This window comes from Colias eurytheme, chromosome 6 (assembly GCF_061535395.1).
Source record: "Colias eurytheme isolate Ceu_HAF_F1 chromosome 6, ilColEury1 Martin Lab GWU primary, whole genome shotgun sequence".
Classification (NCBI taxonomy): domain Eukaryota; kingdom Metazoa; phylum Arthropoda; class Insecta; order Lepidoptera; family Pieridae; genus Colias; species Colias eurytheme.
The window spans coordinates 3739585-3758914 of NC_142985.1; the positions used below are offsets into that span (position 1 = coordinate 3739585).

Here is a 19330-nt window from a genome sequence, read left to right on the forward strand (position 1 = left end):
AGAAGTGTAAAAGCAAAAGTTGTAATAAATATTTTAAATGCCCACAACTTTACCATTAAACTTTATTCCGCAGTTATAGTTTTTTTTAATCCCGATCTCAGATCGATCGTAAATAACTTTTCCTCTAATTTTTGTTACCTATATTCTCTTCCGTTTGAAATTGATTTTATTGTTCTATAATATTACTTTTATGTTTCAAAAGTTAATAAAAAATCATGTTGAACAATATTACTTTGTTAATTTCAAAAGTTAATATTAAATTAGTGGTCCACTTAGGTCGTGCACATGGCCCAGGCGCGGATCCAGGGGAGGGTCATGGGGGTCATGACCCCCCCCCCTGGATCCGCGCTCGTACCGGCCGGCCGCCCGGCTATATATTTTATACCCGTGCGAAGCCGGAGCGGGCCGCTATGTTTTTATATACAACGTTCACAGTTTTTCTGTAGAGTATTTACTATTTAGTATCAGCATTGCACCCGTGCGAAGCCGGGGCGGGTCGCTAGTTAAGTTAATAAATAACAAAATCTTTTCAAATCTGTCTTTTTCTTCATAAACCTATCTTACAAAAAAATACCCAAACATTTATAGATATTTTGCCAGTTTTTCGGATAAAAAGTTTTTGTAATAGTTGGCAACATTGACGTAAGGATTCGCCATCTCGTTCGGGTATACGCCGATGTCGTCTCTAGTACATTCTCCCTCTACGATGAAACTTCACAACAAATTCGACGAAGTCAAACGAGCGTCAGCAAAATGACAGCACCAAGGCTTAACCATAGACAATTTCAATGTTTTTCATAATTTTGTGAATGAATTGCGACGTTGCCGCTTCGCGCCTATTGCATAGCGTGAGCATAGATACATCGACGTTATTCCAAATTTATTTGTAAGAAATTATGACATCCTTATTCTTTATTTATTCTTATCATATCTATGCATTGCATAAGGTTTGAATAAGCAAGTTTTTATTTGTACGGCTGTATAGTTTTATAGTAACAAAAACAAATGTGTATTCGCGATTCGCAACCGTTACTTTTCAAATGTAACGACCCAGCAAATCTTGTATGTATCTAAATTTTTAAATAATTTAAAAGAATAAGATTTGTATTATGCTCATTATAAACACAAACTCAAGAGTGTGGCATCATTCCTAACTTCGAATTGTTCTTTAACTATTTTGAGTATCATATTCTATTACGCTATCAGATTAGATTTAAAAAAAACAGAAAAAATTTAAACAAGCTAAATTGTATATGCGCTTTGGTATATTTTGAATCTACCCACTGAACTTTGAATGCCAAAACGTCGCTTTTGTTATAAATTACAATCTATTTGTATTGATTAATAGGAAACAGATTATTTTTGTAGTGTTTAAATCTTATTTATTAGGATGGACTTGTAACACATTGTTCATTTAAAGTAGTACCGGTTTGTTCATTATACATTATTTGAAAACAGGTTTTTTCAAAGGTACAATTTTAAATGAACAATCTGTTACAAGCAATGTAATTATTAATTATGTAATAATTTATTATATAGTTCGGCGTGTCCGTTTTTCGACTAGTGCCTTACAACGGATGACGGGTTGCGTTGCTCCTGTAGCGTTTTGACCATCGTAAATAAATAATTTTTATTAATATAAATTTGTTTTATTTTTGTGTAGAATATTATATTAAGAAAGATGTTGAAATAAAGGAGAGGATATTAAAGAAAAGCTACTAAAATAGGTCTACTTCTAAATTATTATTATAACATAACTAGCTTTCCGCCCGCGGCTTCGCCCGCGTTTTCAAAGAAAAACCCGTTCCCGTAGGATTTCCGGGATAAAACCTATCCTATGTCCTTTCTTGGGTATCGAAATATCTCTAAGTATACCAAATTTTATGCAAATTGGTTCAGTAGTTAAGGCGTGATTGAGTAACAGACAGACAGAGCTACTTTCGCATTTATAATATTAGTATGGATATTATCATATTTTTTTTTAGGAATCTCGATTTACAAACTTGTATATTCATCATCGGATCATAATATAATATTTTTATGTTCCCACTGGGAACCACCTTTTTTTTTAAGTGGGGAAATCTTGCATAGATACCCACGGCCTCCGGGGAAAGGGCCGTGGGTTATGTCGGATTCCTACCGACCAAAACCCCACTGTGTTCCGTCAAGCCGCATCAACGACGGGGCCACGGGTATAGGTAGAATTCTTCCGTGACCCCATCAGCCACTGGGAACCACCTGGGAACATAGGGTCATTTACTTAATGATCTAAGGGTCATATCATAAAGGCTTATTACACTACCCGATATGAAGGGCCCTGCATCTAGGGTGGGCGTGTTCCCTAGTTAGTGTGGCGCTTATTACACTTCTCTGCGAATTGGGCCCTAACTCAGTTTATACGCGAATGTCTAGAGAGATAAACGTATTGTTGCATTTTACATTATGCCGCCGTCAGTATCGAAACTTCAAAAAGTTGCTGTAGCAGTGGCAACCGTTGACGCAATAACAAATATTAAAAAAGAAGAGAAAGATCTGGGTGAAAGAGTATTTGCGGTTACGTGAAAAGCTTTCAAATATGCAAATACTAAGCGTGCTTGAACCGGGAGTTTTAATGAATTAATTAGAGTAGGTGCAGAACAATTTGAACACTTGTTGAGTTTTAAAACAATTAAATAAACAATTGATTTAAACAATTTATTTATTTGTTAACATGGCGGTGTGATCACAAACATTTGGAACTTCCCTTTTAAGTTATATAAACCTGTAGTAGGGAAGTTTGGTGACACCTTACATACAAAAGCAGCCACTCCACGCAACAGTCGCGCGGCAACTGAGCTCCCTAACCGCCCTAAACGTTATTACATCACCCAATCTGCAGGGCGCTTAGGGAGCTAGGCAGATCGGGCAGACCCGATCGCCCTTAATCGGGACACTAACTCCCTAAGTCTTATTACACCACTCTTAGTTAGGGTTAGGGTCCCTAAAAATTGGGTGGTCTAATAAGCCTTATAATCTGCCAAACTGGTCAAGAGTTGCCAGATGTCAATTTCTTTCGCTTTTCAAAACTCCCGATCATAGAGGAGAGTAAAAGGTTATGCTCCCGATTTTTTAGTCCTAAAATTAAGTTCGAAATTGACGTTAGACTTACACGTCGTCGTATTAATTTTAGCTTCGTAAAGTCGTTTTTTCTTTCTAACCCGCTGTTAAACCTAAAATAAATGTCATCAATTTATTAAAAAAAGCAAGACTGGGACTGTATCAAAGTACGATCGGTACCAGAAAGCTAGAAATGTTATAATCGGCACACTGTGTTTTATTTGTACTATTCAGGTAATTCAGGTATATTCCAATAAATCACAATATCATATACTAAGTCTAGTAGTAGGTAATGCGATCGTATTAAATTTAGGAGATTTCATACGGTTCCATAAATTGGGAAATATGAAAACACATTATTATAATACACGAAAGGCAGGTAATTGCCTTACTCGTTTATGTGAATTTTGTAAGGAATTTTGTGAGTAAAAGGGTGCACTTATGAACGACCGTTGCCGTTTTAACCCATTGAGCCCCGAACGGTTAATATACGATAATATAAAGGGTGTCCCACTGTTGGTATACTAAGCTCAAAGGAGGTTATAGTTTTGCATACGCTGAGTAAGTAAAAATACTTAAAAAATTCCAGACGCATTTTTTTATTCAAATAGATGAATTCTTAAAACTCTGTGTACACCAATAACAAGCAACCCGCCCAACTTTGCCACCCGCACGTGAGCTATCGTTTAAGATTATGTTTTCATAGTCAAAATGCTCACATTAGCGAAGCGGTATATAACGGCTGCGCTAAGCTAGAGAAGAAAACATGGATTTTCAGGAAAAATTTTGCAAAAATTTTTTGACGTAATTTTGTTGTTTACTTAAGTATTTTTTACGTGATCAGTGTATGCAAAACTACAAGTCCCTTCGCGCTTAGTATACCAATAGTGGGACACCCTGTATAATAGCCTTAGCTATTAAATATATTATATTGTACATATTATATACATTTACAAAACTTAGAAGATAATGTTGAGTGATATTATCGAGCGATAATCTTTAATCGCATTTCATTCGTAAACTTTAGCAGTTGTGCAAGGTACCTAGTACTAATAATATGGCAATGGCAAGGGCAACATTATTAGAAATGTCAAAGCTGTCAGCTTGCATGTCGGTGCTTCGGTTTTTTGCCAATCATCGCAGATTTTCCGCAAATCTCACAGTTTTTACAATAAAACAAAGTCAATTGTTTATTAACGTGAATAATTCAACTGCAGCTTCTTTCACGGGAAATATATTGGTAAGTATTTAATATTAATAATTGCTATTCAAATATTGTGTTTGGCATAACGGAATTAAAAATAAATTTATAAAAAGGCGGTATCCAATTATACGGTTAAAACTTTTCAGCCACGTATAATTACGTGTACGTGGTATGATTTCGTTAATATTTTAACACATTATTTACTGCAGGACATTAAATAATAGGACTGCACTTTCGGTGTCATTTGACAGATATCCTAATTGACCGCAAAATTCAAATTTTTGTTGACTTTGTCTTTGTATTACTCCTAAACCTTGAAATTATCTCGTAAACCATGTTACTTTAATATTGTCTAAGAACAATGAGTTATACTAGAATAATTTATATAACAGAAATGTTCATAAATCTTCTCTTATCAGGGAATATATCATATTATGTACATATAATACCTATCTATTATCTATACAGTGAGGATGGTAGTACACTGCTCTTATGTGTACTATATATGTTATGTGTTATGTTACATTAATATATAAACATTAAACATTATCATATATTTCTTTGGATATTGGCTGATTTAATTCATTATTGAAGGTTTATTAATAAAATATGTACATTCTTATGTATAGATAGAAATTGGGATATCTGACCACAACTAAAGTGGAAAACAAAGTTTGAACTAAACATATCAACAACATTCAGTGTTAGCAACCAGAAGTGAACTGATTATCGTACCAGGGGCGTAAAATTATCGTACATTTGTCGAATATGGATAGAAATTATCGTACTTTTTAGTTTTTTTTTTCAATTATATATAAATAAATCATATAAATTGTAATATTAATTGTATGCAAGTTCTCTATAGTTAGTCTTTTTATAACTACCGCTGTCAAATCAAAAGGACACTGAAACCCGAACATTTTACGTGCCCTACTATACATTATACTCTTTGGTTTTACGCATAGTACAGATTACAGACCTGAACCGATTCCCTTTCCACTTTAATTTCAATAAACGCGCCAAGTTTAAAATTCACTCGGACAAAATTTCACTGTTCTCATGAAAGTTCGATAAGAAACACGTCAAAATTTCATATTTGTATGGGTGAAATGATATAAATTCTCGAATTTTGCATGATAGAAATTATCGTACAATCAGCGTACGATAATAACATGCTATCGTACATCTACGTAGACACAAAATTATCGTACGGTTCCGAACGCTGACAACATTAAGGTTTGCAGTAAAAGATCCTAAGTAAAATAAATGACAAACATTGGATTATCTACATAAATATAATCAGAATAGATACTCCCATATCATTTACATTAGTAAATAGCAATGTTCTCTCCTAAAAGTTTAATCAATCTTTATTTGAATAGTTCTTTAATTTTTATCTCAAGTCATCTTTTATCTCAATGACCCAAATTCAATTGTTACATTTTAGTTTGTAGACTTTTTTAATCAAAACTTGCATATGTAATTACAAAAAATGTATAGGGTTACATATTGTTTTAGTTGTGAATTATTTTAGTAATAACTAATAACTTTTAAAAATTTAAATTTTACACCTTTACTACCTGTTTCCTGCCGAAGTAACCACAACCCAAACTTAATAGTCGCTGGTCGTTCTTATCTGTATAGGAGACATACAGAGAAACTTTCAACTTTTATAAAATAACAAAGGTCTGGCTGTCGTGGGCTCTTGGGATATAGGGTAGGGTTATTTTCCATTAGTAATGTGGAAATTACCATACTATTAACTGTGCAATACCAATAGTATTGCTACATAAATAAATGATTTGATTTGATTTGATTTGATTGCATCAAACTTCAAACTAAATGAAGCTATATGATTGGTTATTTACAAACACATTCCTCGCTACACATCCCTGCACATTATTGGTGGAAAATCATACTTAAACTAAAGATTTATTTCGAACTAATCAAGGATGTTTATTTAGTTATTTATATTATTATACGAGTATATAGTATATTTTCTTTTATACAGATACATCCTCCAGTCTATAGAGGCAGTGGAACCATAGATCATCTGAAAACAATTCTAAAAACAATTTTTTCCACGGTTGTCTTTATTTTAGAAGTCTTGTTTCTTCATAAAATTTTATAATAGGCCGGGAGATAGAGACAGAAATTATTGGGTCACTAGCTTTCTGCCCGCGGCTTCATCCGCGTTTTCAAAGAAAATCCCACATAGTTCCCAAAACCTATCCCATGTGTTAATCCAAGTTACCCTCTATACGTCTGCTAAATTTCATTGTAATTGGTTCAGTAGTATTTGCGTGAAAGAGTGACAAACATACACACACACACACATCCATCCACACAATAGTATAGTAGGATAGGATAAGTAGGATTTGTACCAGTATGGGTATATTTGGAAGATTTCCCCACTATAAAAAAAGGGGTCTTAGTACGCATTACGCAATGACAAAAAGAAAAATGATGGTCAGAGGGCTGGTTGCGGCCGCGATGGCCTAATAAATAAAGGCGAATTCGGTTTTTTCGAACTCGTCCCATTCGTGTTTCCCGACTAATGCCTTTTTCCAAGCCCTGCGCTTAGTTCCTCCTACAAATTTTGAACAAATTTAATTCACGCCAAAATATCGAAGGACTGGTTCGCATTTTATTGAGGTTTACCTACCCAACGTTACTGTCAGTAGAAAAGCGTTTATTTTTATTAAGACAAGTGATATTGACCGCAAATAATGCTAGTAATTAATTCACTAGATTCTTATCGACGTATTTAATTTATAGTACACACTTCTTCAACTTGCTAATAAACCGGTTCATGCGCAACATAAGAATGTAAAGAAAACAAATTAAAAATTCTACAGGTACCTATATAATGGATAAAAAATTATCTTACTAGATAAAAACTTAAGGTCCTATAAATAGGATTGCTACACAAAAACATCTGCATCTTTATGTAAATTCAAATATTTCTGCTCAGAGTACGCGACGCATAATGATTATTATCAAGTAATCAAGCAATTACAATCAAATTAAAACAAATTAATTTAATTAAGATTAGAATCACAAGTATACTTTAAAACTAGATCACTCTTTTTACGGTACAACTTTACGAAAAGTTTGTAATGTTGTGCATGTCAAATAAAATCATAAAAATAATTACAGTGTGTGTGATTTTTTTTACCACTTTCATATCAGGTATATTTAATTAAAGATATTTGCTAGCTTCTAATATTTTGTAATTCCAATTGAACGATACCATGTAAAGTGTATTAATGACGTATACATAAATCATATATTATGTATTTCTGGAAGTAGACCACTGACCAATAGCATTATCAAAGTCAAGTGATAACTCGGTGATGTCGCATCTATTTAATTGAGCATAGCGAAATCGTAGTTGTTAGTCATTAAATTAATCGATTCCAATTTTCTATAGCAATTATATTAAAAAACTTGTTATAGTAGTAGATAAAATGATCGGCAACTAGCACTGGCCGCTATTATTTATAACGCGCTTTTATTGTGACAGTTAAAAGACGTGGAATGCCAAAAAAAGCACGTTTTCCCACGAGAGCTTCTTCGAGCATTGTTTTGCTTAGAATATAAGTTCAGTTCGGAGCTCGTGCCGGCCAGTCGGTGGCCACTGTCAGTGTGGTGTGTACGATGAGATCGTCCAGTTATGTCCTCCTGGTGTCAGTGTCCGTGTGTTTGCAGTGCGCTCGCGCATCGTCCTCGACGCCGTGGAACATGAGCTTTGCCTACCCGGAGGTGCGACGCGATGAGACCGTGGTCGACGATTATCATGGAACTAAGGTTGGTTTTACAATTTATCTCTGATCTACTAGTACATTAATGATGCACATTAAACATGTACTTATATCAATTACTGTCTTACTAATAAGTCGATTATTAAATCGATATATTAGGTCTTTGATCGCTTTTCAGGTCATGTTTTTTAATTCATAATCACGAAAGCAAAAATATTTTTATTAAACTGGTAACGAATGGTGTAGTGATTGAACGTGATGTGAACAAAAAAACATAATAATGATTATCGGCAATCCACAAACAATTCCGTTTCGTATTATTAATTGCTTGATTAAATTATAGTTGCTCATTATTTTTTACCTGTTGTTTACTTTATGTTATAAATGTATTTGGTATCAATTGCTATCGTATAGTTTAAATAAAAACAGTAAAGTAGATTTACCGATTATCTTTAGAAATATTTTCTCTTATAAAAGCTTTCAGATGTAGCTCTACATATTTAGAGTAATATTTATTTTTTACGAATAATATTACGGTAGGAAATAGAATACTACAAAAGTTTATCGTACCTACGTATATCACATATTAATAAATAAATAAATAAAAACTATTAAGACTTACTTTACGTAATGTTCAAAGGGGCACTTTAAGTTATGTGTTAGTAGGTAACTTACATCGCGATAATCTAGAAAAATTACCATTAAAATAATAAAATATAAAGTACCTACTAGAATATAGAATAAAGTAAAGAATAGAGTACCTACTATCCAATATTGTAATTGCAGATATAGTTTACTATTGTTATTGTACTAGTAATAGAATGTTCAAAATATAATTACATACTAGTTTCTCCAGCCACGTTCTATATATTACCTTGTACCTAAACCTCTCTATTATGAAAATGTGGTCAAGATCGGTCAGGCTTCGTTGAAATGTCGTTGAACGTATACCTACATTATAAACTGGATACGTAGCCGCGGTTATACATTTATGTGTTTATACCTACTGATATCCTTTTTTCTTTTTAACAACCCTAGGAAAAATCGTTATTATAGGTTCAAACATTAAAATAAAACATGATTATTTGGATTTGGATTAAGGAAGTATACTCTAACTCAGAAACTACTGTCTACTAGGCCAACGTCGTTTCTGATAAGGGTATTTTGTACATCCTGTCACAGTGTTCAATTATAAAATAATAATTAGGGTACTAATTCTTGAAAATGATATATCTATTATGAAACGAGAAAAATATAACTAACATAGGTACGGTACGGTAACATAGGTTCAGTTTTATACGATACATAAAAATATTAAAAGTCATTTTACTACCGACGAAAGTATCATATACCTACTATCTATTATAATGGTGTTTTCAGAAAAGTAAGAAGGCATCAAAAAATTTTATAAAAAGGAAATTAAACAATGCATTAAAACGAATGATTTCATTGACCTCTAAAAAATCATAGTTCATAACTTGTTTATTTTTTGCTAGCAAAAAGTTCGACAGCGAAATTATTATTTAAAAGAAAGACTGGTTTATATAAATCAACAACCTCATAACAATTAACTAAACGAATGTTTTGAGAACTAGCGAATTAATTCCATGATATAAGAATATTATGAATTACGGCTTCGTTTGCGTATCACCGCAGCGTATGTTCGCTTTTGGCTCATTGTATTGGAAAAGCGTAGCAAATTAAATTTAACGCTGTTTGCAAAACATTTCGGGAAGTTTCTTATTTCACCTTAGAAAGATTGTTTGGATTGAGAAAATTTATTTTCAATTTCATTTGAGACGCATACGCCTTGAATTTGTCTTATTTGAGTTTTATTTTCTCATGATACGAATCCGTGGAAAGGAAAATTCTCGAGAAAACAGGAAAAACTTTTGTTATATATATCTTTTACTACATAATAGTTTAATACTATGATATTTTTGCACAGATAGTAGACCCCTATCGATGGCTCGAGGATCCAGACTCGGAGGAAACAAAGGCTTTCATAGAAGCCGAGAACAAAATAACGCGGCCGTTCCTAGACTCATGCCCAGTGAAGAAGGACATTAACGAGCGGCTGACAGAACTATGGAACTATCCAAAGTATTCCTGCCCCTTCAGAAGAGGGGACAGATACTTCTTCTTCAAAAACAGTGGTCTACAAAATCAAAAGTAAGTACGCATGAAATTTTCCCTTTATTGAGTGTGTTTTAGGGCCAAAATTTCAGGTGGCTGAATCGAAAAATGAAATATTATTTTCGTTTTTTTCTTCCGATTATATTCTGTGGGCTCAAGATAGAAAGCACTAAACTTCTTTACACATGTAACGTGTAATTTTTATCAACAACTAGCGGTCCGCCCCGGCTTCGCCCGTGGTACATATTTACGTTTTCTCTACATAAGAACCATCCTCGTACTTCAAGGAATATAATAAAAAAAGAATTATCGAAATCGGTTCAGCCGTTCTCAAGTTATGCGCTTACCAACACATTTTGCGATTCATTTTTATATATAAGATTATTTCTCAACTCTGCAACAATTTTACCACATTACCTTTCATAAAATATGTAATTTTTGAAGGTCTGAACGTTATATTAATGTTTAACCCTTCAAATAACCCCTCACAATGTGGTTTTCAGCGTACTCTACGTGCAAGATAGTCTGGACGGGGAACCGCGCGTGTTTCTGGACCCGAACAAATTATCTGAAGACGGTACGGTTGCGCTCTCTGGGAGCCGCTTCACGGAGGACGGCAATACGTTCGCCTACGGGCTATCTGCCAGCGGCTCTGATTGGATCACCATACATATGAAGGACGTGGCTACTGGTAAGGATTTATATCGTTCTTTAGGTTATAGATCGGCTTGACTGGCTTGTTCCGAGATTCACGTTCGCGTACGGGTTATCTGCCAGCGGCTCGGATTGGATCACCATACATATGAAAGACGTGGCTACTAGTAAGTGGTAAAGTGTTTTGAAGTGAATTGTGATAACTTGATTAGCCGTGATGAGCAGTTTTTGATAGAGGATGCTTCGAGTCAGCAACATGTCAATGCAGTAAGGACCATATCGGACACTATCTAACAAAATGAAGAAGTATGTTGATAAAAAAACGAAATCTTATTGTATTTGTGCTAGCTTAAAAAAATATTTATGTAGAGATCACTAGATCGCGATACCTGTGAAGAAGAAATAGGACTAGTCCGTTTATCTTGCAGATAGTTATGCCAAAAAAAAATTAACACAGACGAACAACATTTTTGTCAGTCAAAACTAATGTTGTCTTGGTACATTATATAAATGAATTTGTGTATTGCTAACTTTTTTTTTTCAATATGTATACTGCCGACCAGGAAGCTTTCCATAGAAACAAATAATTTTATTACGTGCTCGTTATCAGTAATCAAAACACCGAGCGGTGTCATAGCGCTAACAATAATTCAATGAATTGATTTATTTGTTTACATTCTTTGCGCGTGCTTAAAGTGGCTCCCGAGACAATCGTGAATACATTTAAATTTATTTAAATTAGAAAACAACAGATTTAAATACTCGTCCGTACGAAAAATAGTAAACATTCAACTGTCAATAAATTATCTATTTATTATACAGTTATCTATTTGCGTCAAACACAAGTCATTTGTAGCGTTTTATTATTAGGTCCTCTTTATACAAGGTTCGATATTATATCATGAGGTCAGTATTTTAGTCGTAGAGTTTCCCTATCGGTCGATCTGTTATTTATTTACACACAATCGAAGGATTTCCTTTGAGGAAATGTACATGATGCGTGTGGCGTTGCGGGAATACTAACTAATGTTTAGTGGAGGTTCAATTTATAGTGGTTTGTAATGGTTGTTTTTAAAAAAAACACTATCTATCTATCGCTATCACTGCGAACTTTTCGATCGATCCACAACGCACTTCCTTTCTTCTATTTGCTATTCTATTGCAAGTAAAAAAAGAGCGCGTATGCCGAGCACACGTATCAGAAGTGAAACTTCTTTGGCAAAATTCAAAGATACCAAAGTCGCCTTAGTCCATGACGTGACGGTATTGCCATGACGCGACCTTGATGTTTCAATTCCAAAATATATTTTTTCATTTTTGTAATGAAAGCTAAATACCGTCTCGATACAGTAAAGATAAAAAAAAATGCTCATTTGTTAAAATAAATATTCTATTAACAGGTGAAGATTACCCAGAAGTATTAAAGAAAGTCAAATTTGCATCTATGTCGTGGACCAAAGACAACAAAGGATTGTTTTATTCAGTAAGTATTTTTTTACTGTATTTTTTCCATTTTTCTCTGAAATCTGTTTCATATTATGTATTTATCTATGTAATTATAACTTCACAAACAGTACTGCAGCTAATGTCCTTTTGTCACTGTATGAGTTAGTATGAAACAATGTCTTTAAAACATCTTTTGAAAGATATAGGAAAACATGAGTGGAACCTTCATCAATCTATTTTAACTTTCAATAACTCATAATTATTGAACATTTGAAGGTGTAAAACATTTAAGTACAATTTATTTCATAGTTAATATTTTACTATAGTTATGAGCATAATGGACTAAATAAATAGTTTGTTTGTTTGTTGTAAGTAGTTATTTTTATTGTCTTGTACCAAGCAGAATGGACAACTCAATTATTCATTACAAATAACATGTCCAAATAATACAAAACAATATGAAAAAATATGTTCTGTTTTTGACTTACACCGTATCCATACCTTCTATGTGTTTTTATCATGAAATTTTTATTAAGTAAACTCTTTGCCAATCATCCTATGTTTATGATATACACGTTTAATTTGTTGATTTTTCATACGTCACATCGCCACATACAACAATAAAAATACTATACTTGATTTCAGCGTTACCCAGAACAAACGGGCAAAACAGACGGTTCGGAGACGGAAGTGAATCGCGATCAAAAGCTCTGCTACCACCGTCTCAACACGCCTCAAGATCAAGATGTCATCGTCGTCGAGTTCCCCGAGGAACCCCTGTGGAGGATGTGAGTTTTTATTTATTAACTAGCTTTCCGCCCGTGGCTTCGCCCGCGTTTTCAGAGAAAAGCCCGCTTAGTTCCCGTTCCCGTGGGATTTCCGGGATAAAACCTATCCTATGTGTTAATCCGAGTTACCCTCTATATATTATGTGCTTAATTTCATTGTAATCGATTCAGTAGTATTTGCATGAAAGAGTAACAAACACACATACACATCCATCCACACAAACTTTCCCATTTATATTATTAGTAGGATAGTAGGACTGTGCGCTGGCAAACTATTTATATAGCTCATGAATTAATTTTCGATCAACAGTGAAATTCATACGCGAATATGGACTGGAGATAATCGTGCGTTAGTGTCAATTTGTGAATACAGTTGGCTTAGAAATTATTTTGTTGTATTTAAAGTACAATATATTAATTGATTCTTAAATTATATTTCATATGAATGTAGCAACAGTTTCTATAAGTTGGTAAAAATGTTCAGCTGTGTATATTATAAAATTAAATATTATACATTAGACAGAAAAATTAAAATAATTTTGAGTTTGAAAATTAGACTATTAAACTGTAGAAATGCGTTGTAAATTTAGATTATATTGCTTCAACATAAATGAATTCATTAACCTTTGTACTGACCCTTTACGAAGGCAACCACAAGCTCCTAAGAACCTCTTCTTTAGAGGAGGGAGGGATTTAATGTGGACCTACTTAAAAAATTTACAAATAAAAATCTCTATACATATATTACTTGTTGTCAGTGGCGCGGAAGTGAGCGACTGCGGGCGCTACCTGCTGGTGTCGCCGGTGCGCGACTGCCGCGACAACCTGCTGTACTTCGCGGACCTCGCCAAGCATCCGGAGATCAATGACAAGCTGCCGCTCACGCAGATTGTGCACAAGTTCGAGGCGGACTATGAGGTACGGCATATTAAATTTCGCGCTAAATATTTAAATGTTGTTAGCAAATGTTGCACACATTTTAACCAGCGTATTACGATTTATCCTGCAAAAGTAGGTGTAAGTTTTGCTAATTCTTCACCCTGTAATTAATACAGGATGATCACGTGTTTTTTGCGCTAACTTCGTATCGTTTTTTTATAGACTTTGCTTATAATTTATAAAAATAAACAATTCATCAAAATTATTTTATGAAAGATGAAATAGTTAAAAATACCACCCTTGAACGTATATGTCTCGAAGGACCAGACAGAAAATAGTTTATGATTAAAGTTAGACAAAAATAATTCCAGAAGATCTTTAAGTACATTTATCAAAAAAAATATTTAGGATATAACTAAAATGTTGTGCATTTTGATTACAGTACATCACAAACGAAGGCTCCGTGTGCATATTCCGCACGAACAAGAACGCGCCCAATTACAGATTGATCAAGATCGATTTGAACAATCCTGCTGAGGAGAATTGGGAGACACTTATTCCTGTGCGTAATATCAAATATTTCAATATGATAATTTTATCAAAATTGACAAATAGGCAATTGTATTTGTATAGAAATATAATGACTAAATTTTTGTTCTTTTGTCTGTTTGGTTTTCAGGAACACCCTACTGACGTACTAGATTGGGCATCTGCTGTGGATCACGACAAACTAGTCTTACATTATGTCCGTGATGTTAAGGTATATATTTTACATATATTTTTTATGTTCAAAATATGAGCGAGCAGAAAACGTTTTTTAACTATTGTTAGAATGGGCAAATAAAATAATTTGCCCATAAATTGTCCCATGCACTCCACTTTCTTTGTTTACAAAATATTCTAACATTCTTAGTATATTATGGTAGTGTAATGTTGGGACCTCGTAAAATGAAACACCCGTTTTGGTTGAAGCCTTTAATTACTAACTGACATAGTACATACACTTACACGAAACTACACCTATACTACACTTACACTTTAACGGTCTTACTAATAAAATGTTACCCATTCGCTTTGCAATGGATTAGTTATTGAAATAACCTGTCTTGTTTTTATGATTGACGTTTCATGTGAGCAAGAGCAGGACAAAGCTATAGTAGAAAATGGTAGAAATTTGTCCATTGTTTAACTTTTTATTAGTAAGGCCGTAAAAGTTTAAACAGCAAATTTTAAATGTTCCAGAGTGTACTCCAACTGCACAGTATGGCGAACGGGGAGCTGATACAAGAATTCGGCCTGGACGTGGGTTCAATAGTATCGTTCTCGGGCAAAAAGGAGCAGAGCGAGATCTTCTACCACTTCATGTCTTTCCTGACGCCCGGCATCATCTACCATGTAGACTTTAAGAAGAAACCGTACACACCAACTGTTAGTATGATTTTAGTCTACTGTCGGAATGATATCCTTCTTATTTTTGTATTTTTTTTAAATAAAAATGTTAAGTATTAATAAAAATTCAATAAAAATGACATTTTCTGGTAAAACTATGAATATCACTTATGTTTTCAGGTGTTTAGAGAAGTAACAGTAAAGGGCTTTGACCCAACACAATATGAGGCTAAACAAATCTTCTACTCAAGCAAAGATGGCACTAAAGTTCCTATGTTCATAGTGCACAAAAAGGTAAGATGATATTATAGTTTAATTTCAAATAAATAATAAGAATAAACGACTGTGAAATGACACCATTTTAAATTGTTAAATATTTGATGATTTCGTATTTAGTTGTTTTTTGACCCAGGTAGTTCCATTTATTTCCTTTAGGTCTGCATTTGTTGCTTTTATAATAATCAACTTATTAGTCTCTATAAAATAGAGTTTTCTATATTATAATTAGGGCCGATTTTTCAATGCTTGGATAAAACTTATTCGTAGAATAATGTATAAAATTACCATTTTAAAAACGTATTCTAATTGCCCGTATTTGACAGTTTACGAGACATTTTAATATTATCGTGTAATACTTTATTGGACAGATAAGTTTTAGCCAAGCATTGAAAAATCGGCCCTTAATAAACGTAATTTTTTTATAGTAAGCTATTTTTCTTTGAACTGACAACTCTTTAAATTGTAAATATAATAAATTTCGTCAATTTTGTATAATAAATAAATTTTGTCAATCACTTCCAACTTGTCAGTTTCTAAAACTAATAAATTACTAATGTATACGTATGTACTCAGGGTATCGCGCTAGACGGCAATAACCCGGCATTAGTGTACGGTTACGGCGGGTTCAACATCAACGTGCAGCCGAGCTTCAGCGTGACGCGGCTCGTGTTCATGCAGCACATGGGCGGCGTGCTGGCCATACCGAACATACGGGGTGGCGGGTTAGTGTTACTTGGATTTTGAGTTATTTAGCTTAAAGTGTCGGAATCTTACATTTTGGCTATTTAGTAGACGTGGACGTGGTGAAAACATTTTTTGGTCCTTCGAGCTCGATAAAATTTATATGAGACAAAATTGCCAGATAATAAGCTAGGACGCAATTATATTTATGCAAGTAGATTTATCATGTTTTATGTTGCAAAGAAAAACCGTTGCCCGCCTTGTCACCCGTCATACACCCTCCCACCTCCCCCACCCACGTCTAACCGACAGAGTGAGCACATAGCATAGCTGCGTGAACCGCTACATGATTTCAGCAGTAATAAACTTTGTTGTATGTTGTATCCAGAGAGTACGGCGAGCGCTGGCACAACGCGGGGCGGCTGCTGAACAAGCAGAACGTGTTCGACGACTTCCAGGCGGCGGCCGAGGAGCTGCACCGGCGCGGCTACAGCCGGCCCGCGCTCACCACGGCGCAGGGCGGCTCCAACGGCGGCCTGCTCGTGGCCGCCTGCATCAACCAGCGGCCCGACCTCTACGGCGCCGCGGTCGTGCAGGTCGGGTGAGTGCCCCCCCCACACCCCCCACACACTACACCCGCCCGCGCTCACCACGGCGCAGCTCCAGTAAATAAATCAATCATTTCCAAACTTGTTGAACCAAAGCTTAATTTATCAACAATAAAAATATTTCAATTTCATTTGCAGTGTCCTCGACATGCTGCGATTCCAGAAGTTTACAATCGGCCACGCGTGGGTATCAGACTACGGTAGCTCAGATAACAAGACGCACTTTGAGAATCTGCTCAAGTATTCACCGCTGCACAATATTCAGCCACCGGACAATGGTAGGTCGCAAAACTCGCAATTCTTCCCACAAGATTTATAATTTAAATTTTGTTAAAATTGTTTATTATACAAGCACGAAATCTGTCTTTATGTATGTGGTATGTATGTGTTGCAGTGAGCCGCGCGGAGTACCCCGCGACGCTGGTGCTGACGGCGGACCACGACGACCGCGTGGTGCCGCTGCACTCGCTGAAGTACATCGCGGCGCTGCAGCACGCGGCCCGCAGCGCGCCGCAGCGCCGCCCGCTGCTCGCGCGCGTCGACACCAAGGCGGGACACGGCGGCGGCAAGCCCACCGCCAAGATCGTGAGTACCCCGCACTGTAAAATGAACGCGTGAGTGTACCCCGCCCTGTAAAATGAACGCGTGAGTGTACCCCGCCCTGTAAAATGAACGCGTGAGTGTACCCCGCACTGTAAAATGAACGCGTGAGTACCCCGCTCTGTAAAATGAACGCGTGAGTGTACCCCGCTCTGTAAAATGAACGCGTGAGTGTACCCCGCTCTGTAAAATGAACGCGTGAGTGTACCCCGCTCTGTAAAATGAACGCGGGAGTGTACCCCGCTCTGTAAAATGAACGCTGCTGCAAGTTAAGGTGCGGCGCAGATATACCGAAGCGCATTTTTTATTATCAAACTATTATCGACTTTGTTCTCATTAAAATAACATTCAAAAAAGCGCAGCGCGCTACCTTTCCTGTGTGACGCTTCGATGCTCCCCGAAATAAATTATTATTTGATTTTGAATTTTATTTTAATGAGAACAATGTCGATAATAATTTGACAATGAAAAATGCGCTTCGCCAGACCTGCGCCGGCCCTAACTACGCTATACGCTAGTGAAACTTCCCCGATACGCTATACGCAACGTACTTACTTCGTGAAGTATTTTGTCACTCGTTATCACATCACAATAGGAAGAAATTATTTAAAAATACTATAATTCGGCGTTCAAATTAAAAATAAAATTTTAGAATCAAAATAACATTTGTTTTTTATTTTCAGATTGAAGAACACACGGATATCCTGTGCTTCATGACACAGGCGCTCGGCCTCAAGTTCGAGAAGTGAGACACTGCCATATTTGAAAACAAAGTATTAAGAGTACCACGAGATGCAATAGTATTATGTAAATAAAGTGAACACAAACACATCTGTTGATTACCTCGGGTCTTGATTGATGAGACTGGTGATATTTGTTACGCATTGCTATTTTTTTATTAAATAAACTTTGTTTTTTATTATATGCTATTTTATTTCAAACCTCTTCTCATACAAAACGGTTGTCTAGTAATACAATTTTGCTGTTTTATAAATGCAATAGTCTATCATATAATATGCAGGCATAGTAACTAATAGCATAGACTAATATACTTATTAGTCCATGCTAATAGTATCGCTTGGTTAATATATGATTGGTTCTTTACAAAGACATTCCTCGATACATATCCTCGCACATTATTGGTGGAAAAGCACCCTTTAGATGCTTCCCAATTCAGTTTTAATACGGTTTTTGGAGAGTGCTAAAGCCTCCAAAGTCCAATCTAAAATAATTATTAAAGACTAAATTATTCCATAAAATAGCTCGGTTGCAACCTTGCAATGGTCTTACAATTATACAGGGTGTAATCGTTAAGTGTGCGCAGGCGATTATTCCATAACTATTAAGCGCGTCACACACGGTGAAGATTTTATCTTAAGATACTGTTATATTTTATATTACAGTATCTTAACGCATCCGGTATCAGCGTTCGGACCATCATTTTTCTTTTTGTCATTGCGTACTAAGACTCCTGTAGAACCGCCATCCTGTTACAAATGACCCACAAAATTTCGCGTCATTTGTAACAGGATGGCGGTTCTACAGGGGTGGGTGGTACGCAATGACAAAAAGAAAAATGATGGTCCGAACGCTGATACCGGAAGCGTTAAGATACTGTAATATAAAATATAACAGTATCTTAAGATAAAATATTATAGTATCTTCACCGTGTGTGACGCGCTTTACAGATATCAAAAAACTTTAAACTAATATTGAAAGTTCTATACCTAATGAGTAAAATGACAATAATAACTTTTTAAAAATAAAACGAGAAATATCCAAAAATGTTACATGAAACATTTTTGG

General features: G+C 35.2%; 1 protein-coding gene across 2 annotated transcripts; it reads left to right on the plus strand.

Moving 5' to 3' along the window:
- Nucleotides 1-4179: 4179 nt before the first annotated feature.
- Nucleotides 4180-18446, plus strand: LOC149907550 (prolyl endopeptidase). Of its 2 annotated transcripts, XM_090102554.1 has the most exons (16): nt 4180-4336; nt 8012-8110; nt 10013-10236; nt 10704-10891; nt 12255-12337; nt 12946-13088; nt 13847-14006; nt 14410-14529; nt 14647-14727; nt 15210-15395; nt 15537-15650; nt 16209-16357; nt 16705-16917; nt 17063-17202; nt 17319-17509; nt 18208-18446. In XM_090102554.1, exons 1-16 carry the CDS (start codon nt 4184-4186, stop codon nt 18271-18273), a joined length of 2310 nt encoding a protein of 769 aa, XP_089958680.1. In that variant the 5' UTR covers nt 4180-4183; the 3' UTR covers nt 18274-18446. The 2 variants fall into 2 exon arrangements, 1 of the variants encoding a protein (XP_089958680.1); XR_016456790.1 differs by lacking the exon at nt 18208-18446 and having other exon boundaries at nt 16705-16912; nt 17319-17459.
- The last annotated feature ends 884 nt before the right edge of the window (nt 18447-19330 follow it).